At 42.2% G+C, this 22,115-nt stretch overlaps 1 protein-coding gene across 1 annotated transcript in view; it reads left to right on the top strand.

The window, feature by feature from the left end:
* Nucleotides 1-10,773: 10,773 nt before the first annotated feature.
* The window catches only part of LOC133221790 (ubiquitin-associated protein 2-like), a gene marked incomplete at its 3' end in the record, with an annotated part of 60,246 nt that continues 48,904 nt past the window's right edge, over nt 10,774-22,115 (top strand). Inside the window, exons 1-3 of the mRNA XM_061370962.1 lie at nt 10,774-10,928; nt 14,053-14,130; nt 16,174-16,284. Of these exons, the coding sequence (XP_061226946.1) occupies nt 10,830-10,928; nt 14,053-14,130; nt 16,174-16,284 (288 nt within the window). The remainder of the gene's footprint in view (nt 10,929-14,052; nt 14,131-16,173; nt 16,285-22,115) is intronic.

The raw sequence follows: 22,115 nt of genomic DNA, 5'->3' as shown, positions 1-22,115 counted from the left end.
ATTTATACCTGAAATTAGTGCAGAATGTTACTGATATTTTCATCATAATGACTGTTGGGTGTGTGCACAGTTGCCTAAATCAGGAGAAAGCCTGGATCTCCCATTAATTGGAGTTCCAATTCCTAACACTGTCTCATGGACAAATTTGTGGGTGAACACTAGCGATCTGTATTCGAAGGAAAGGTTAACATTTGAAATAGTTAATCCTAACCCAGGTAATAAATACTACACCTGTGCACAAAGGGGTATTACATCAGAAACCAGAGTAGGAGATCAGGCTTGTTTAAATGCCACAGATGTAGGTCACCATTCAAATTACAATCATACAATTAACAATTAACATAGATGGTATCGTAGTTCAGTGATGGCCCGTTCCTAAAGGGAAAGGATGGTATTGGTTATGTGGAAAAATGCTTATAAGATTCTACCCCCAGCTGGAAGGGGGCATGCACCTTAGGTGCTGTAATACCCAATTTTACTATTATCAACAGGTACCCTTCCAGGACCTGGATTAGAAGTTTTGCTGAACGAATTAATTGAGGGTTTAACCCTATTATTCAACAGCACAACTCATTTCACAGTTTTGTAAAAGGGCTAATTCCATCTTTGGCAGTAAGTGAATTAGAGAAGGCAATTGTAAATATCTTGGCAACCATAGAGGAAATGGAAAGTAAAAACATCGATATAATCCAGGCAGAACAAGAGATAACTAGCCTATCTAAGGTGATATTACAAAACTGAATGGCTCTAGACATGTTACTGGCATCACAAAGAGGGGTTTCTTCCATAATCAATGAAAGCTGTAGTTCCTATACAGACTAAAGTGGTGGAATTGAAACAGATCTGGAGGAAATTTGGAAACAAACTAAGATATTTCGTGAAATGGCCATGGATGGCACCTTCTGGGGCTTTGAAGAAACATGGAAAAAGTTAACTTCATGGTTACCCAATCTCTCCTGGTTGAGGCAACTGGTTGCAGGAATATTGGTGTTAATTATTTTAATATTGATTACTTGTGGTATGATACAATGTTCCCTCTGGTGTTGTAAATGGTCTATGATAAATTACGAAGAATGGAAACGGAATGAAACTAAGCACCAGGTAGAAACGGGATATTATTTCAAAAAGACTTTTGGTGGTAATGGTAATATATAAAATGTTGCAAAAGAATTTGCAAAAGGACAGAAAAAGGGGGGAATTTGAGACAAAGGGGCACAAAATCACAAAATGGGATATAGAAACTTTTATAAGAAGTTTTAAGTAATGTTAAGTTTGATGGCTTTGTAACAGTAGCAATGGAAAATTACTGAGGTGCAGGATACATAGAGAAAAAAAACAGAGTACAACTAGAGAACATACTAAGAATTCTCACAAGATAAATCGTTATAGTTGGCCTAGTTTTAAGAAAAACAGTCTAGAAGAACAGGACACAGGGATAAGGAGTATCTGGGAATGGCAGGTGTCCAGGATGGGCTACAGTTAAACTAACTGATAAGTAGGAGGATAGGAGGATTATTATGTCTCTGGTGCTAACGAACCAATTAAACTGGTATGAGCATCTACTGCGCGTGCTTCAAAGGCTGCCAGAAGTGATGAAGATTGTTGGAAGAAGTAACCGACCCTCAGAGACCACCACCACAATTCTGTACGCATGCGGGGAACTCTCTGGAAAATGATGTAATCCATACGTAGCCTCATGAATATGTATGTATGCCCAGTGACTATATAAGGGTGGCTTGTATAGCAGTACGGGGACACACGTTAGGAGGATTTATCCCCCGTGTCTCCCGGCGCCGCAATAAAGAATACCTGCTTGTCAGCTTGAAAACTTTGTTGGCAAGTTTGTTCCTGGAGTTTTCTCCGAATCAGCTTCACTAAGGGTCTTCAAGACATGTATCCAATCATAATATGCCAAATCACTGCAAGTGCCTGTAAGGAATAGTATATAAGGAGTTAAAGCTTTGTAATAAATTGGCATTCGCTGATCACATTGATCGTTCCTGCGTTGTCCGTGACTCCCGCGTCAACATTTTCCCAGCCTTGTCACTGTGTGAAATCCTTGACCGAGTAGCTTTGTGATTAGAGTATAACAAAGCAGTCAGACTTTTAAGGTGTTCACAGAGATTTCTTCACAGTCATCTTTGTCACAGCTCCTTGTTCAGGGTCAAGGAAATAATTTTCTTGAGACTGCCTCAGAAAAGGAATTGAAACTGCAAATATATTATTCGGCTGATGGAAGTGAATATTTAACTTCAGAAGAATTCTTGAAAGTCAGGTGGTATCACAATGTGTGGTCTGTCCCTGGAAATTCAGGAATAGTTTTACTGTGTCTTGTCGGGCTTTCCACCCTGTCAAGTGAATTTGTATTCTTTTAATCTCTAGCTTTTCTAACTACTTTGAGTCTAAAAGGAGTAGATTTTGTGCTGAATGATAGTTGAACAAAAGATCAAAGAAAGTATTATGGTAGCTTTAAAAACCTGCTTTTTGTGTTTATATGCATTCAGTTACTCTTTGATTCTTTGCCTTCTTTTTTTCCTTCTAAAATCCAAAGCAAAAAACTGTGTTGAATAACATGGTATGAAGACTTTATGAGGTAGCAGGATTTGGTTTCTAGGCAAGTTGGGTGTTGAGATACTAATACATAGGTACAGCTTTTAGAAACTAGAATAATTGTTGCCATTCCATCACCAGTCTAGTGATGGCTGATTATACTTTACTGTATCTGCTATTGCAGTGTATGTCCTTGGGCTAAACTTGCTGTACAGACAAACTAAAACAAAACCTTGAGATTTGGGGTGATTTTTCTCTTAAATGCCTCTGATGCTTTCCATTTTTAAGTCTAGTGATTTGCTTTATAAGGAAGGGCTGACATTAACAATTTTCTTAACTACTTATTGATCAAGGGGTTTCTTTTTTGTTTTTGGTGTTTAAATGCAATGTACTGAGAGACAACCTTTCTGTGGGCTACTAGACTACATTAGTGGAAAAAAAATGCTTACAGCAATCTTGTGCACTTTTTTTTTTTTAATTGTCATAAAAGAAAGTATGACCACCATTCTTTACACAATGGTTTTGAGGAGTCCAGTCTCTTTCTTTAATGCTTTCTCCTCCTTTTCTGCTAGTGCTCTAAGGGTCTGTTTTATTTAATGTGTATCTATTGCTAAAACATACAGCTGTTTTGTCTGCTTGTTAGAATTGTAATGTTTCTACAAAGTCAGGTATTAACTGCTGCTGAGGGACTTTTGAGCCAGACCCTGACATGAAAACTGAAATATCTGCTTGTCTGAATATTTTTTGATCTTTATTAAACAGATTTTAATTAAGAGTTGTCTTCCAGTCTTAAATCTTCTCTCCTCATTTGATCTGCAGTTAAAATTTAGTTCATCAGTTTGTGATATTCTACTCATTGCTATGACAACAGCCTGCAAACAGACTTTAATATGAGAAACTGGGGAGAGTAAGAAGCTGCTTTGCATGCAAGGGAATGTTCTTGTTCAGCCCCATCTTATTACTTAGCAATATCCCACTTAATGCTCACAATTGTAGTCACTGTGGTAATTTGAAGGCAGTGGCTATCTGCCTCCCTTCTTCCTGCTGCTTCCTACTACTAAAGAGTAGGTGTGGTAGGGTGTGAAACCTCAGTTTGGTGCGATAAGGGCAATGTTTCCTTGGTCAGTGCACTGTTGGTGGTGGAGCAGAGCCCTTCCCCTGCTCCTTGTGCATGCTGAGGGAACTGGGCTGATTGTTCTGTGTGAACACTGCCTGTAGATATTGGGAGCCAACTAAGGAGTAATAAAATAGCTTTATTTTGTAAGCTCCCTTTATATCAAGGTGCCAGTTGTGCTTTTAAGAACACTGGATTGTGTCTGAAATAGATTATAACATGTCCTTGTTGGCTTGATGGGGAATATCAAACTAAGGGTGTGTTTCCACGCTTGTCTGAAGCAAGTACAAGTCCATACTGCTGCCAGAAGGAGGCTTTCACCTTCTCTTGTTTTCTGCTTTGGACCTGTTGCCAAATTGTGCTGCAAGCTCAGCAAGATGAGGATCTTCTTTAAAGATCCCCTTACACTGTTCAGGTGTTTAGCTCTGTTCCCACCATCAGGCTGATCTTGCTGTGCTGCTTCATCCCTCAGGAGTGTTTCAAATGATTGTGTGCATACCTTTTTCTTTAAAGCATCCTTTCATCCTGAAGAACAAATGTGGCTCTAAACAGCAGTGACACAGAGGCACTGTAAAATATGTGTTAGGAGGGGAGAAAAGATGCAGTCCTCCTTGGTGACCATACATTGCCTGGCTATTAGAAGTGTAGGCTATAGTTTAGCATGTGCTTTACAAACAAATGTAAAACTCTGTTTTAACCTGTCATCATGTCCAAAACATGGATCACGATATTTTGAATAGCTTTAATGAAATCAGAGAAAATAGCATTGAAATGTATGTCAACATTTCTGGGTACCGGAATCTGTACACATGTTAATTCAGAAATTGAGCAGACTGAAGCACAGGAGAGTTATAATTTCTCAATGTATCTTAAATCACAGTGGGCTATTTCCAGACAATCATATTTGAAACTATTAGCTTGTCTTTCAGAGAGGTTAGTACTCTCTATCATGTTCTCTGTTCTGTATTTTTTTCATTTCTTTTTGTGTTAGGCTCAAATCATGATGACTTGACTGGTAATTTGCAACAAACAAACAAAACCTGCAAAAATGCTGCCACACACAAAAAATCCAAAGGTCACTATTAGTGTATATAAATTTAAATTTGCTTTTTGATATTGGCAGTCCAGTCAGCAAGGCTGATAAAGCAGATTTTAATGCAAAGAGCAAAAGACAGTAATTTCTACTGCAAACTCAACTGAAGATTTGTCCTGGGTTCAGCAGTAGCAGTCATTTTTCTCCTTCTTAGTAGCTGGTGCAGTGCTGTGTTTTTGACTTTCAGCCTGGGAACGACGCTGATAACACTGGTGTTTTTTGTTGCTGCTGAGTAATGTTTACTCTGACCAAAGACTTTCTGAGTCTCAGGCTCTGCCAGGGAGGAGGGGAAGCTGGGAGGAAGCAGAAACAGGACACCTGACCCAAACTAGCCAAAGAGGTATTCCATACTACAGCACGTCATGCCCAGTATATAAACTGGGGGCAGTTACCCGGAAGGGCTAGACTGCTGCTCTGGTCGGGCTGGGCATTGGTTGGCAGGTGGTGAGCGGTTGCATTCTCTTCCCTTGTTATTTCCCTTATCATTATTATTATTGGTGGTAGCAGTAGTGGTTTTGTTTTATACCTTAGTTACTGGACTATTGTTACCTCAACCCGTGGGAGTTACATTCTTTTGATTCTCCTCCCCATCTCTCTGGGAGCTGGTGGAGGAAGGGGGGGGAGTGAGTGAGTGGCTGCATGGTTCTGGGTTGCTGGCTGGGTTTAAACCAGGACAGTTCTTTGTGGCGCCCAACGTGGGGTGCGAAGGGTTGACATTATGACACATCTGACCGGAGTGTGTCTAATTTTATTTGTGACAAGCATTCATTGTTTCAGATTAATAGTCACTCGTCACAGTGCTGATTTATTGGCTCTCAAAGTTGTTGCTCTTGATCTCGGAGTTTCAGCATGTTGTACCTTACTTACAGCTGGTTTTAATGTTTATCGGCTGGGGGCTCTGGGCTAAGGTTCTTGTTTCTCTGTACTTCATGGCAATGATTTGTAATACAATAGACTCATTGATCATGAATCTGGGCTGGTATGTGTTCCCAGTGTGGTCATCACATCTTTACTTTTGGAGGTGTGTAATAGAAGTGTTTAGCAATTACACATCTTTTTTTTCCCTCCTTGGGTGGTCAGCCTATGAAAGAGACATTCCCTCACAGCCTCTGCTCTCCCACCAGACTAATTACAATGGCAGTAGATTCTGGAAGATTTGAAGATCTTGAATATCCTTTCAATGCCCTTGAAAGCACCCTGCTCCTTTTGCTGGGACCCAGCTTGTTGCTGTATATGCTCTGTATGTTTTGCCTATGGCGTGACCACCCTGAGAATGACCGATCTTGTGCGATAATGGAAGCTAAGCAGGGACTGTCTCGTGTCTCATCTAGGATTAGCCGACGATATAGGAGGACCACAAAGAGATTTTCCCCGAGGATGGACAGTCATGAGTGGCAGGGTGTGTGGGACTGTATGGGCAAATATCTAGTCCAGTGGGCCCGTCCAGTTCCTTGGAAGCATTGGAGATGGAAGGCAGCTGTACGGAGTCCCCAACGACAAGTTGCAGAAACTGCTGAAGGAGAGGGTGAATCGAGTCAGTTTGCTGAGGTGGAAGCCATCCAGCTGGCCTTGGACATTGCTGAATGAGAAAAGTGGCCAGTACTTTATCTCTATACTGACTCATGGATGGTGGCAAATGCCCTTTGGGGGTGGTTGCATCAATGGAAGCAGAGCAACTGGCAATGCAGAGATAAACCCATCTGGGCTGCTGCCCTGTGGCAAGATATTGCTGCCTGGCTGCAGAACCTGGTGGTGAAGGTATGCCATGTAGATGCTCATGTACCTGAGTCTGGCCACTGAGGAACACCAGAACAACCAACAAGTAGATAAAGCTGCTAAGACTGAAGTGACTCAGATGGGCTTAGATTGGCAACATAAGGGTGAATTATTTTCAACCTGGTGGGCCCATGACAATTCAGGCCATCAAGGCAGAGATGCAACATACAGATGGGCTCCTGATCATGGGGTGGACTTAACAATGACCACTATTGCTGAGGTTATTCATGAGTGTGAAACACGTGCTGCACTTAAGCAAGCCAAGTTGTTAAAGCCTCTTTGGTATGGAGGACAATGGCTGAAGTAAAAATATGGGGAGGCCTGGCAGATTGACTATATCACACTCTCAGCAACCTGCCAAGGCAAGTGCCATGTGCTTACCATGCTGGAAGCAACCACCGGATGGCTGGAAACATACACTGTGCTCCACGCCACTGCCTGGAACAGTATCCTGGGCCTTGAGAAACAGATTTTTGTGGCGACACAGCACCCCAGAGAGAATTGAGTCAAACAATGGGACTCGTTTCCGGAACAGCCTTATAGGCACGTGGGCCAAAGAGCATAGCACTGAGTGTGTATATCACATCCCCTACCATGCACCAGCCTCTGGGAAAATTGAACGGTACAATGGGCTGTTAAAAACTACACTGAGAGCAATGAGTGGTGGGACTTTCAAACATTGGGCTGCGCATTTACCAAAAGCCATCTGGTTGGTGAACACCAGAGGATCTGCCAACAGGGCTGGCTCACATCAGTCAGAACTTTTACGTACTGTAGAGGGGGTAAATCCTGTGGTGCAAGTAAGGAATTTGCTGGGGAAAAGGGTCTGGGTTATTCCTGCTTCAGGTAAAGGCCAACCCTTTCATGGGACTGCTTTTGCTCGGGGGACCCAGATATACTTGGTGGGTAATGCTCGAAGATGGGGAAGTCCAATGTGTACTTCAAGGGGATTTGATTTTAGGGGAAAACAGCCAATGAACTCAATTTTATGCTGTTGCCTGCTTTGTAGCACTTTTATAGCCCGCCAACTTGATGTCTTCAGGTCACCAGCTACTGGCCCTGACTTTCTTCCAACCATCATTCAAAAAAAAATGGATTTTGATGAAACCAGATGAGCTCAGCAGTGGCCAGATGAGTTCCACGATGTCATCAGCAGGCAACAGTCCAATACTGCACACCATCTCTCCTGCTCTGAAAGACTGTTACAATAGATGGAGCCTGACATCATGGACCAGATGAACTCAGCAGCTTTATAGGGATTGGTCCATGCACTAAGGAATGATATCTGTGTGTGTGGATGTATATATATGAGACAAGAATGATGGTATATTGAAAAGTGTGGGATGTGAGCATGACATGAATTATATGGAATAAGGGTTGGATACTGTCCTGGGTTCAGCTCTAGCAGTCATTTTTCTCCTTCTTAGTAGCTGGTGCAGTGCTGTGTTTTTGACTGTCACCCTGGGAACAATGCTGATAACACTGATGTTTTTAGTTGTTGCTATGTAATGTTTACTCTGGGCAAGGACTTTCTGAGTCTCATGCTCTGCCAGGGAAGAGGGGAAGTTGGGAGGGAGCAGGGACAGGACACCTGACCCAAAACAGCCTGAGGTATTCCATACCACAGCACCTTACATGGTGTGGACTGGGGGCAGTTACCCGTAAGGGCTAGATCACTGTTTGGGTCGGGTTGGGCATTGGTTGGTGGGTGGTGAGCGGTTGTATTCTCTTCCCTTGTTATTTCCCTTATCATTATTATTATTGATGGTAGCAGTAGTGTTTTGTTTTTTTTTATACCTTAGTTACTGGACTGTTGTTATCTCAACCCGTGGGAGTTAAATTCTTTTGATTCTCCTCCCCAGTCCCTCCAGGAGCTGGGGGAGGAAGGGGGGGGAGTGAGCGAGTGACTGCATGGTTCTGGGTTGCTGGCTGGGTTTAAACCACAGCAAGATTGTCCATAGTGTGTTTAAAATATTAGTGGACAGCCATGACCAGATAGTCAGCAATAAGTGTTGAACTTGCTGTTCAGACCATCTCCACATCAAGCTCCATGCTCTGAAGGCCTGTGTGTTCTGGGGCTTAGAAGACAACAAAGTTAGACTTCTTTGAGAGACTGGGTTTGGTGAATATATTCATAAAGGTGGAGAAATAGTGTTCCATTTCAGCTCATACTACAGTTACTTCCTGGTCAAGGCAGGCCTTTTCTTGTTAAATATGTAAGCGTTTGTGGAAATATGCTTTCTCCTCAGATTTTATTGAATGCTTAACTAGCACATAAAGAAATTAAGTGTTGGGGTTCAATTTTGGCCAACAAAAATGTATTTTTAAAGTGAAGAAGAGATTTAGATGATAATGGGTCTGCCTTAATCTATATGAGGTTCCCAAGTATTGACAATCAGTGTTTAAATTGTAGCATCTCATTGCAGTTACTGAGTACCCATTACGTGTGAGTGCTAGTGAGCAGCTGGGTTTTGAACATATCCACGTCTATGTGGTCACAGGAGTTTGCTCAGTTTTTATCGTTCAGTGTTACTGTGCATTGAGTTCGGTGATAGCCAGCCTGCACCAAGGCTGCTGCCCTGCCAAGGTGCATGCTGAGGCACGTTCATACATTGGGGCTGCAGTAGAAGTGTTTTGTTGCTTCTTTGTACATCTCCTTCTACCCAGGTGTACCACTTGCAGGTTGTCCTTAATTCCCTAAATGTGCAGTTTTGCTTCCAAGTGTAATGGTGACAGAAGCCAGGTAGTTGAGTGACTGTTCTGATCAGCTGAGAGATCCATTTTATCTTATCATACCTATTCTAAACTGTGCTTTTCAATTAGCCTTATGTTAGATGCTGTACAAGCACAGGGGAATAATAAATTCCTTGTTTCAAAGTAATTTTAATGCTAGAGGATAAAAGAGAATAAAAGTTGACTGCCTCAGTTTGGGTAGCAGTGATGTGTGTGTGTGATATTTGGGTTTTCTTTAGGGTTTCTTTGTTGCTATGCAACAAAGGTATGTTTAGAGCAAGGTAATAGGTAGTTTTGTAAGTAATTTCTGTAAATATGAGGGAGAACAAAAGAGAAATAGTAGCTGGATTTAAAGGTAAGGATCATCTCTCTTATAAATGAGAGGCGAGAAGTAGATTAAATGTTAGTCATGACCTCCATATGTGTGCAGGTGTTGTAGTTTAAGCCCAGCTGGTAACTCAGAACCATGCAGCTGCTCACTTACTCCTCCCCTTCTTCTCCCATGCTCCTGGAAGGATGGAGAGGAGAATTGAAAGAATGTAAATCCCACAGTTTGAGATAAGAATAGTCCAGTAACTAAGGTATAATACAAAACTACTGCTACCACCAATAATGATAATGATAAGGGAAATAATAAGGGGAGAGAATATGAAACTAAGAGGGGAAGATGAAAAGAATAAAGACATGTGATGCACAGTACAATTGCTCACTACCCTCTGATCAACACCCAGCCCGACCCAAGCAGCGATCTGGGCCTTCTGGGTAACTCCCCTCAGTTTATATACTGGGCATGATGTGCTGTGGTATGGAATACCCCTTTTGCTAGTTCGGGTCAGGTGTCCTGTCTCTGCTTCCTTCTGGCTTCCCATGCCCCTCCTCACTGGCAGAGCATGAGACAGAAGAAGTCCTTGGTTGGAGTAAGCATTACTTAGCAACAGCTAAAAACATTGGTGTGTTATCAGCATTGTTCTCAGACTAAAGTAAAAAACACAGCACTGCAGCAGCTACTAAGAAGGAGAAAAATAACTTACAGATGAACCCAGGACAGCAGGAAAGCAGTTTGATGATGGGGAAGAGGAACTGCCATGTTTGTGAATGTGATTTTTTGCGTTAGTGTTCTGAGAGGGTGAGAGTGATTAAATTCCAGGCATCAAATCAAGACAACAGGCATTACAGTAATTAAGAGTGATACAGCTGGAGCTGAAATTTCAGCAAATGGAAAAGTCTATATGTTAAATCACTGTGAAAAGGTATGATATTTATATGTCCTCTGGAAGTACAGATCTAGGCAGATCCAAATCAGCTGTCAAACATGTGTTTTATCCATTGCATTTCCCCCTTTATAGTAAAGACTGAGATAAATCCAGTAATAGTGTATTAAAACTGCTTTCTCAAGAGTCTCTGCATGGGGTTCAGGTTAAATGCAGGAAGAGTTCAAGTTACTGCATTTGCGTGGTATCTGGGTATCGAATCAGTACCCTGTCCTAACTCATGCTCTTTTTTTTTTTTATTTTCCTGTCAGATTTTTGATTTTGTACATACATTGTTTTGTATATACTATATATGATGACTTCAGTGGGCAGTGAACGTACCCGGGGCACTCGGGGCAAAACACAAATTTCAGCCACACAGCCAGCACAATCACAGAAGCAAGTAGTACAGGTATGTAATACTATATAATTTGAGTTGAAAGTGTGCATGTAATGATATGTATTTCTTCATAAGTCAGTACAAATTGAGAAAATATGAGGGGAGGAATTACAAACTCTTTTGGAAGAGTATGTGTGGATTTAGAAAGTGGCTTTCAGCAGATAAAACTGAATTTGGCTTTGTTTTATAACAAGGCTACAGGAATATAGTGAGCAGGTTGACAAAAGTGGTGGTTTCCCCTTTTTTGACATTTGTAAGACAGCAGTGGAGTGTTCTGCCCAGTTTGGGGTTCCATGGAACAAGGCAGACATTGGCAGATAGAGCAACAGAAATGTATGGGGGTTTACTATTCGATTACTATGGATTCATTTTTCTGAATGTAGAATAATGTTGCTTTCCCAAATGGAGATTTCATATCATAATGTCTCATTGATCATCATTTCAGTTATTTAAGAAATTGCATCACAGTTCTTTTGCATTGCTTCTGGATAATAAATATACCATTTTATTATAAGATCTGGACCTATTACTGTCACTTAATTTTGTGTTTTGCACATTTCTGTTCTCTGGTAGTTTGAAGTTGTTAATTTCCTGCATTCTGTTATGCTGCAAAAATAATATATCTTGTAAGGTTGAGCAAAATTTTAGCTGTCTTAAGATGCTGCTATTTTCTTATAGTTGCAATTAAAACTTAATTATACTCTTTTATAGGATACTACAATGTTACTTTTACTGCTGGTGCCTTAAAAATACAGAACCACCAGTTGCTGGGGAAAGAAACCAAAACTTGGTGACATTGATTTGGTGTTTGTATAGTAAACACCTCTTGTGGCTTTGTTGGGTTTTTTTCTTCAGAATCTTCAGTTTTCATCTGGGTGTAATCCACTGGCATAAACATTAGTGATATCACACCTACTTGTTTCTAAGCTCTCGCCTTACACAGGAAAACTGAAGATACTGTCAAACATTTGATATTGTCTTAAATTGGTATATTTTTGTCTTTTAACATTGACTTGAAAAAAGTTGATTTATTGAAAAAAAATGAATCTTATCGGTTTCCTGTTTCTGGTCAAATATGCTGTCATGTCTACAGAAATTGCGTTGTCTAAACGTTTTTATTCTGGATGCCTTTAAAGGAAATCTCTTCACTAGGTTAAAAGTTGCAGTGGGTCTGAGGAGGCTTAAATCAGAATGAGAAGATAGATCATAGAATCATAAAATCATAGAATAGTTAGGGTTGGAAAGGACCTTAAGATCAAGTTCCAACCCCCCTGCCATGGGCAGGGACACCTCGCTGTAAACCATATTACCTAAGGCTTCGTCCAACCTAGCCTTGAACACTGCCAGGGATGAAGCATTCACAACCTCCCTGGACAACCTATTCCAGTGCCTCACTACCCTAACAGGAAAGAATTTCCTCCTTATATCCAATCTAAACTTCCCCTGTTTAAGTTTTAACCCATTATCCCTTGTCCTACCACTACAGTCCCTAATGAAGAGTCCATCCCCAGCATCCCTATATGCCCCCTTCAGATACTGGAAGGCTGCTATGAGGTCTCCACGCCGCCTTCTCTTCTCCAGGCTGAACAGCCCCAACTTTCTCAGCCGATCTTCATATGGGAGGTGCTCCAGTCCCCTGATCAACAGGGCTTAATGTCCTGAAACCAGCAGACCTTTTGCTTTTGCTCTTTGCTGAGCTCTCAGCAGACCCCAAGAGCAAGCTCCTTCACACAGAGTACTGTGATTGCCAGGAGGCTTTCATAGAGGGTGGGAGGGGTGGTACCAGGGCTGTCATGGGGTATTCCAGAGCAGGTTCTCCCCTGTGTTACCAAATGATGTATGAAGCTATCAGCATGACACTTTGAAAACGTGAAGTAGTGCAGAGTACTTAACTCCATTACAAATGCTAATTGTCTTGGAACATAGCCTCTGAGCACAGCAAATGTCGCTTCTCTCAAGGAACTGGGACAGCTTCAGTAACTTCTCAGCAGATAAACAGCTGGTGGTGTACGGTAGAGTAATTTTTAGACTCTTCTCAGGATTTACACTCAGTGACCTCCTCTAGAGCTTGTATTTATTTAACTCCAAAAGTGAAGCAGTTTGAGGCTGATTAAGCCTGAACTCATGAGGCACAAAATTTCATGTGGGTATCCTGTGAAGTGAGACTGAAAGGTGTAAATCAACCAGTTGCCCAGGATGAATCCTTTCCATCAAGAATTTCAGTGGATGAAGTAGTTCCTCTTCTCAATGAAGAAGTTATCTGCGGCACATCAACTCGCATTTTGGGTCTTGGCTCTCTTCAGTATCAGCCTTCTCTAGTATGAGATGGTAGCCTCTTCTGTTTGAGCAGAAATCAAATTAGGTCCAGCAGTTATCTTTGGTATTTTCATGGGAGTGCAATTGAATTAGACTGCAAATGCCACACTATGAAGAGTGGCCTGTATGATGAGATGTTAATGTTCTTGAGTTGCTTTCTCTCTGGGGCCTATTTGGATCTATGGCACTTTACTGCATCCATCTATTTTAGTCTTTCAGCTTTTGGAGAAGTTGCCAGCATGAATTTGTGGTCCAGAAACATTACATCAGTAGCAAGATCCTTTAGCAGTTTTCAGAGACCAGTATTTGCTTATAAAGAAAATAAGTGTAGCTGTTCACTGGCAAAATGTTGAGGCAAGACTTGATTTCTTCTTAAGTGCTTGTAAAACTAGAGTCAGGTTATTGGGAGAGTTGTGGAAAGTAATGGGAGCAGGAATTGTCAGATGTGGTTAATTTAGAAATACTGGTGCCAGTTTGCTGTGATAAAACTCGCAATTCTGGAGTGGTAGATACTAAATAAAAATAATAATATCAAAGTGTAGGCTTCTGTGATAAATTCTACTTTATTATATGGTTGTCTATGTGGTGACCTTTAACTGTGGTTCAAACAAGTTAGAACATTTTGAAGTTGTTTCTATCCTAGCTAACTTTTTTACTATAAAATGGGCATAGAGGAGATGTTAATCCCCTCCCCATAGCACCTCTGTGCTTGTTGCATATGTTCTTTTTGAGACTCTGGAAATAAAAAGACTCTAGGAGATACTTAAAAAAAATATATTGTTACCTTCTGTGTACTTTATTGGATGTTTGGGTTTTACAGGCAACAGCAGAACAGATTCGCCTTGCTCAGATGATCTACGATAAGAACGATGCAGATTTTGAAGATAAAGTGAAACAAGTATGTTTGTTATGGTACAAAGTTCTTATGCCCTGCAATAATAAGGTGTTCCAAAGTTGGTTTACATTTTGAAGCTAGAGTGTCTGTTTCTGATTTAGACGAAACCTTTTTCAGAAGGACATAAGTTTAAGTAGGAAAAAGTGCTCTTATTGCACTGTAAAGTCTATTTACAAGAAATCGTGTGGAAACATACACACACACACACATATATAGGTATACAGCTCTGGCTGTATAGTTACACTGGTGTATTTTCCTTTGTAGACAAGCCTTTAAGCCAAAGCTCATACCTTCTGGAAGAGGCATCAGCAAAGATATCTCTAGTATGGTACAGATGCTTAATGTTTGTCAGAATAAAGAGTGCATTTAGCTTGTCCACATGTACACTCACATGGAAAAAATGTCACCTGTGTAAACTGAGTTTGCCAGTATCTTGGCTGTTTTTCAGGAAAAGTAAAAGTCTAATAGCTTGAAAGTTAATTTAAGTATTGTTAAAAAAAAAAAATAATCTGACCTTCCAGATCTGTATATGTGTTAAAATTACAGCATTATGCTATGAAAATTAAATCATTTCCTCTACCATGCTGAGTTTTGGGTGTAGGTGCTTGAGCATCCATTACTGAATTATACCTGAGACCATTAATTCCAGCAGTATTGAGAATTCAGGTCCCTGTTGTCTTAGTTTAAACCCAGCTAGACAGCTTGTGCACTCTCTCCCAGTGAGTAGTGCCGGGCTGGAAGCAGTCGAGGACTGCATGTCCCCCCCGGGGGCTCATCCCCTTCCCTGCTCCCGGAGGGATGGGGAGGAGAATCGAAAGAATGCAACTCCCACGGATTGAGATAAGAACAGTCCAGCAACCAATGTACAACACAAATCACCACCACTACCACCAACGACAACGATAAGAGATAATAACAAGGGAAAAGAGTACAATACCACCCGCCGAAAAACGAATCTGACCCAGAAGACGCCCTGTCCTTCTGGGTAGCTCCCAGTTACCTCCTGGGCATGACGTGCTGTGGTATGGAATACCTCTTTGGTCAGTTTGGGTCAGGTGTCCTGTCTCTGCTTCCTCCCGGCTTCCCCTCCTCCGTGGCAGAGCATGAGGCTCACAAAGTCCTTGGCCAAACCAAAATATCATTGTTATCAGCATTGTTCCCAGCCCGAAAGTCAAAACACAGCACTGCACCAGCTACCAAGAAAGAGAAAAATGACTGCTACTGCTAAACCCAGGACACCTGTTCTGCTGTGGATATCAGTGATTTTGTCCTACCGAACACATCACAACTCATGAAGGAGTACACCCAGGAGAGAGGAATTATTGTGAATGCAGTAATGCAGCAGAGAAGATTTCTTGATTTCCTTTGTAAATCTTCTCTGAAGTATTAAGTGCTTTTTGTTGTTCTTGTAATAAAGTTGTTCTGTTGCTCATGTTTTTTTGTGGGGGATTTTTGTTTTGTTTTGTTTTTTTTCTTTGGGTGAAGTTGCTGGATGTCCCATGACAAGACTTTCTATCCCACACATGTCAGGATGTGTACCACAGGCCCATGAAGCATAATTCCGTACTAGGTCTCCTTAAGCAACTGTCACTTATGCCTTTTGTGTGGCCTTATGCTGTGAAATGGATCGAGAGCACTGATCTGGCTGAAAAATAACTTCTTTTCTTAATCTGGATGTTTTTCCAGATGGATCTGTTCTCTGCCATGGCATACTTTATGTCTGTTCTCACACAGTGGGATAAAGAGGGTGATGTTTGGGGAGAGAGAGGATGATACTGGAGTTATCCTGGTCTCTTGCATCTTTACCCTCATATGCTGCTGTCCCAGGAGTGACAGCATTTGCTGTGAGCATAAAGTGAAAGGGGAAAAAAAAAGTGTGAGAGAATGCTTTCTTGATTACCATTTAATTTGTGTTTACTTAGGATTTTAGTTTGCTTTGATGTAGTAACTATGTACGTTTTTAGAATCTGTGGTGATGCTAGCTTTTTTTTTTTTTTTTTGTAATGAGAATTTGGATATTTTAACATGTCTGACTCTTACTGCCAGCTTACTGAAGTGACGGGGAAAAACCAGGATGAATGCATAGTGGCACTACATGACTGTAATGGGGATGTGAACAGAGCAATCAACATACTACTGGAAGGAAGTTCAGACACGGTAAGTTTTGACCTTTATATTATACCGCTCTGTTTTCTGTGCTTTTCTACTTCTTAAAAGTGATTGGCAAAGTCATATTTTGGAGGCTTTCAATTTCCATCTTTCCATTAAAATTCTTATGAGGGAAATGGAGACTGGAGCAACCTCTCTGTTGCATGCATGTCTCAGAGTAGGCTGAACCTTGAAAATGTGGGTGTTCAGCGGGTCTCTTGCAGAGTCATTCTGGCTTTCATTTACATGCAGCAGTTTTAACTCTGCAGCAGAACTTGATGCTATGTCAGACACATGCCTGTTTTTTCTGCAGTGTTTGTACTTTGTAGCACCTCTGCAACCCTGAGACCTGAGTTTGCCACAAAAGGCAGTCTTTATAAACATAAAGGGCAGGCAGATATTTTCAGTTATGTAACTTCTGTAGGTGTGCATTGTCAGTATTGAAGTTGAAGGAGGTTTCTGCATCTGTATATAAATGCTCGGAGCAATGTAGTGATATTCCAGCTGCTCCAGCCAATGAGCCAGCTTCATTTGGAGCTTGGCTCAGCTGCCTCTATACAAACACCCGTAGCATGGGGAACAACCAAGAGGAATTAGACATGTGTGTATGTCTACAGGGGTATGATATAACAGGGATCACAGAAACATGGTGGGATGGCTCTTATGACTGGAGTGTTGCAATGGAAGGTTACAGGCTTTCTAGAAAAGACAGGCCCGGCAGGCGGGGAGGGGGAGTTACCCTTTATGTTAGGGATAGGCTGGAGAGTATGGATCTCTGTCTGGGGACAGGTGATCAGTCAACAGAGAGTTTGTGGGTCAGGGTTAAAGGGAAAACAGCCATGGGAGACATTCATGTTGGGATATGTTACAGACCACCTGGTCAAGAGGAACCTGTGGATGAAGCGCTCTGTAGACAGATAGGAACAGCCTCATGCTTGCAGGCCCTTGTTCTCATGGAGGACTTCAACCACCCTGATATCTGTTGGAGCAACAGTATGGCCCAGCACAAGCAATCCAGGATGTTCCTTGATTGTGTGGAAGACAACTTCCTTCTTCAAGTAATAGAGGAGCTGACAAGGAGAGGTGCCATGCTTGACCTCATGCTCACCAACAGGGAAGGGCTGGTTGGAAATGTGACATGCCAGGTCAGCCTTGGATGCAGGATGGTCAAATTCGAGATCCTCAGGACAGTGAGAAGAGCATGCAGCAAGCTTACTGCCCTGGACTTCAGGAGAGCAGACTTTGGCACTTCAGGAACCTGCTTAGTAAGGTTCCATGGGATATAGCCCTAGAGGGCAGGGGGGCCAAAGACTGTTGGTTGATATTCAAGGATCACCTGCTCCAAGCTCAGGAGTGGTGCATCCCAACTAGAAAGAAGTGCGGCAGGAGGGCCAAGAGATCTCCTTGGATGGATAAGGAGCTCCTGAGGAAAACTCAAATGAAAAAAAGAGGCTTATAAAAGGTGGAAGCGAGGACAGGCGGCCTGGGATGAATACAGGGATGTTGTCTAGGAAGCTAGGGACCAGGTTAGGAAAGCTAAGGCTCAGTTAGAATTAAACTTGTCTAGGGAAGTTAAGGATAACAGGAAGGGATTCTGTAGGTATGTAGCGACTAAAAAACAGACTAGGGACAATGTAGGCCCCCTCTGGAAGCTCTCGGGAGAACTCTCTACACAGGATTTGGAGAAGGCTGAGGTTCTGAATGACTTCTTTGCCTCAGTCTTCACTGGTAAAGGCTCTGACTGCACCACGCAAGTCTTGGAAGACAGATGCAGGGACTGTGAGAATGAAGACCTTGGGCCCACTGTAGGAGAGGATAGGGTTCGAGACCATCTTAAAATCAGAACGTACACAAGTCCATGGGTCCTGATGAAGTCCATCCGCGGGTCCTGAAGGAGCTGGCAAATGAAGTTGCTAAGCCACTGGCCATCATATTTGAAAAATCATGGCAGTCAGGTTAAGTTCCCGATGACTGGAAAATGGGAAATATAACCCCCATTTTCAAGAAGGAGAAAATGGATGACCTGGGGAATTACAGACCAGTCAGTCTCACCTCCGTGCCTGATAAAATCTTGCAGCAGATTCTCCAGGAAAGCATGCTAAGGCACATGAGAAACAACAAGGTGCTTGGTGACAGCCAGCATGGCTTCGCTAAGGGAAATCCTGCCTGACGAATTTGGTGGCCTTATATTATGGGGCTACGGAACTGATGGACAGGGGTAGAGCAGTTGATGTCATCTACTCTGACTTGTGCAAAGTGTTTGACACTGCCCCACACGACATCTTTCTCTTTAAATTGGAGAGACATCAGTTTGATGAATGGACCACTCAGTGGATAAAGAACTGGCTGGATATCTGCACACAAAGAGTTGTGGTCAATGGCTCAATGTCCAGCTGGAGACCAGTAACGAGTGGTGTCCCTCAGGGATCGGTGTTGGGACTGGCCTTGTTCAACATATGTGTCGGTGACATGGACAGTAGGATTGAGTGCGCCCTCAGCAATTTCCCAATGACACCAAGCTGTGTGGTTCGGTTGATATGCTGGAGGGAAGGAATGCCATCCAGAGGGACCTTGACACACTTGTAAGGTGGGCTGATGCCAACCTTATTAAGTTTAACCATGCCAAGTGCAAGGTCCTACACCTGGGTAGGGCAATCCCAGGCACAGCTACAGGTTGGGTAGAGAAGAGATTCAGAGCAGCCCTGCAGAGAAGGACTTGGGTGTGTTGGTTGATGAGAAAATGAGCATGAGCCGGCAGTGTGTGCTTGCAGCCCAAAAGGCCAACCATATCCTGGGCTGCATCAAAAGGAGCATGACCAGAAGGCCGAAGGAGGTGATCCTGCCTCTCTGCTCTGCTCTCGTGAGACCTCACTTGGATTATTGTGTACAGTTCTGGTGGCCTCCACATAAAAATGACATGGAACTGTTGGAACACGTCCAGAGGAGGACCACGAGGATGATCAGGGGACTGGAGCACCTCCCATATGAAGATAGGCTGAGAAAGTTGGGGCTGTTCAGTGTGGATAAGAGAAGGCTGCGTGGAGACCTCATAGAAGCCTTCCAGTATCTGAAAGGGGCCTATAGGGATGCTTAGGATGGACTGTTCATTAGGGACTGTAGTGGCAGGACAAGGGGTAGCAGGTTGAAACTTAAACAGGGGAGGTTTAGATTGGATATAAGGAAGAAATTCTTTGCTGTGAGGGTGGTGAGGCACTGGACTGGGTTGCCCAGGGAGGTTGTGAATGCTCCATCCCTGGCAGTGTTCAAGGCTGGGTTGGACAAAGCCTTGCATGGCATGCTTTAGTGTGAGGTATCCCTGCCCATGGCAGGGGGGTGGAACTAGATGATCTTGAGATCCTTTCCAACCCTAACTATTCTATGATTCTATGATTCTGTCTGAAATTTGAGTTGACAGTGCTACTAATGGCAGAAGTGGATACAGCAAATAGTTGCTCCTTTCACTGTGTTGCTCATTTGTAGGACTATTGAAAAACACAAAGAGGAGACTAAACAGTGTGTATATAAGAAATAATGTTGCACAGAGCAGTTTTTTATCCAAAGGTATATCATTAAAATGTCTTGCTGCAGTTGAAGTTTTTGCTGGAGGGACTTCTTACATTTTATTCAAGGTATTAAACTAGATTCCATCTCATCCTAATTGGGAAAGAAACTTGGACTTCCTTTCTTAATGCTGAACATTCAGTATTTCCTGTGATTTGTCAGGATGTGTGCTCTGGTTTATTGTTAATGAGGAAATTTACCCCCTGCACACCCTAAAGCTAGGGTACATACTGTTTTGGCTTGGGGGGATTTTCTTTTCTATCCCCTTTTCATTTGTAAGAATTGAGCTCATCTAAAACAGAGAAATATATAATACTGAGTGAGCTGGTGAGTTGGGAGTAGAAGAGAGTATCTCATCCTGATTAAATCTGTCTTGGTAATGTGCTGGGTTTGCGTTCTCTTGTACTTCTCAGATTTGCTATTTTCTATTTGAAAATAGTTTTCTGGTTGATAGGGAATGCTAAATGCTTCCTTTAACAAATTTTTATAAGTGATCATGTCATGGAAGAAACTTTCTGAATTCATTTATCAATTAGAAGCAATGTATCCATATGTTCTGCTTTTTTGACAAGTCCCTCTGAACCCACTACTCTCTGTAGGCAGAATGCAACTCAAACAAATACAGTGAACTTAAAGGGCCCAAGGAGGAAGGAGTGTTAATTAGAAGGGGTTCTCATCAGAGCGTGAAGAAACTTATTTTTCTTCATGGAAGTTTGTGGGCCTCCAACTTGAAGGGTTTATTTTAAGGGCATTATACTCCAGAACAGTTTAACTGTGGATCTGATGTAAAGTTGGAAACAGAGGTGATACTAGTTGTGAATGTGGAACTCTCTAGTTCCACTCTGCTTTGACACACTGTAAGTTTGGAGGTTTTTAACTTCATTTGGAAGAAGATATGTCTATCCAATTTGGGGAATTTGAAGGGCAAGGAGTAATAGCTACAATGTCTAATTATAACTTCTTTGGTATTCTTCTGGTTTTGGTGTGGTGGTTTTTTAGTTTTTTAATTCTGTGATCTTTAAGGCTTTGTGCTGTATGAATGTTAGTCTTTATGAAGACTTTTCACTTGCAACAGTTGTGCCAGTCTGGCTTTGGATAAACAGAGGCTTGTGGATGAGAGTAGAGAAGGGCATGTGTTTTTTTTTCCCCTCAAGACTTCTATTCATTTAAATTACTACAGGCATGAGATCCATTTTATGCCTGATGATGTTTTACTTCCTAAACCTTTGAAGATAGAACAAAGGGGACTTTTCAGATTTTTCTTCTTTCTAAGATCAGGCCTGCAAGGCAGCTTCTATTACATATTTTCAGAGGTCAGGCTCAGAACTGTCAGCTGGGTTGCTTCAGGCATCCTCAGCTGAAATTGTAATCAGTTAGCTCCGTTACAAAAAGAGGCAGCTTCAATAGTCTATGATGGATTCCCATGTCCCATCATCCTGGGTTCAGCAGTAGCAGTCATTTTTTCTCCTTCTTAGTAGCTGGTGCAGCACTGTGATTTTGACTTTTGGCCTGGGAACAGCACTGATAACACCGATGTTTTTAGTTACTGCTCAAATGTTTAGTCTGACCAAGGACTTTCTGAGTCTCATGCTCTGCCAGGGAGGAGAGGAAGCCAGGAGGAAGCAGTGACAGGACACCTGACCCAAACTAGCCAAAGAGTATTCCATACCACAGCACGTCATGCCCAGGATATAAACTGAGAGTTACCCGGAAGGGCTAGTTCACTGCGGGGTTGGGCTTGGTGTCGGTTGGCGGGTGTTATTGTATTTTCTTCCCTTGTTATTTCTCTTATCATTATTATTATTGGTGGTAGCAGTGGTGATTTGTGTTATACCTTAGTTACTAAACTGTTCTTATCTCAACCAGTGGGAGTTACATTCTTTTCGGTTCTCCTCCACATCCCTTCGGGAGCAGGGGGAGGGAAAGAAGGGGGGGAGGGGGAGTGAGTGGACAAGCTGTCTGGCATTGGTTAAACCACGACACAGGCACTAGCTTTCCTTATATCAAGCTCCCCCCCTTCTTTCTTTTACCTTTACAAATTCTTTTGCTATGTGACTCCATTTTGATCAAGAGATCTGAACCTTTTTAACTTGTTGTCTAGTCTTGTGTCTTTAGCAAGTTTTGTTTCTGTTATTGTAAGCTCGTACAGTTATATCCACGTAACCACACCTATGATTTGAGAAAGCCAGTACATATACCACAGGGGCAACCAGAGGTGCTGTACAGAATGGGAAAAATGCACAGCAAGAAAAAGCCTAAAAAGTTTTGTTGCTTGTTTT

Source organism: Neopsephotus bourkii, unplaced genomic scaffold, assembly GCF_033783945.1.
Source record: "Neopsephotus bourkii isolate Nb327-2 ecotype Australia unplaced genomic scaffold, CSIRO-AGI_Nbou_v1 NB_1556, whole genome shotgun sequence".
NCBI lineage: Eukaryota > Metazoa > Chordata > Aves > Psittaciformes > Psittacidae > Neopsephotus > Neopsephotus bourkii.
The sequence above is the reverse complement of the archived record's forward strand: the minus strand, read 5'-3'. Positions and strand labels throughout refer to the sequence as shown.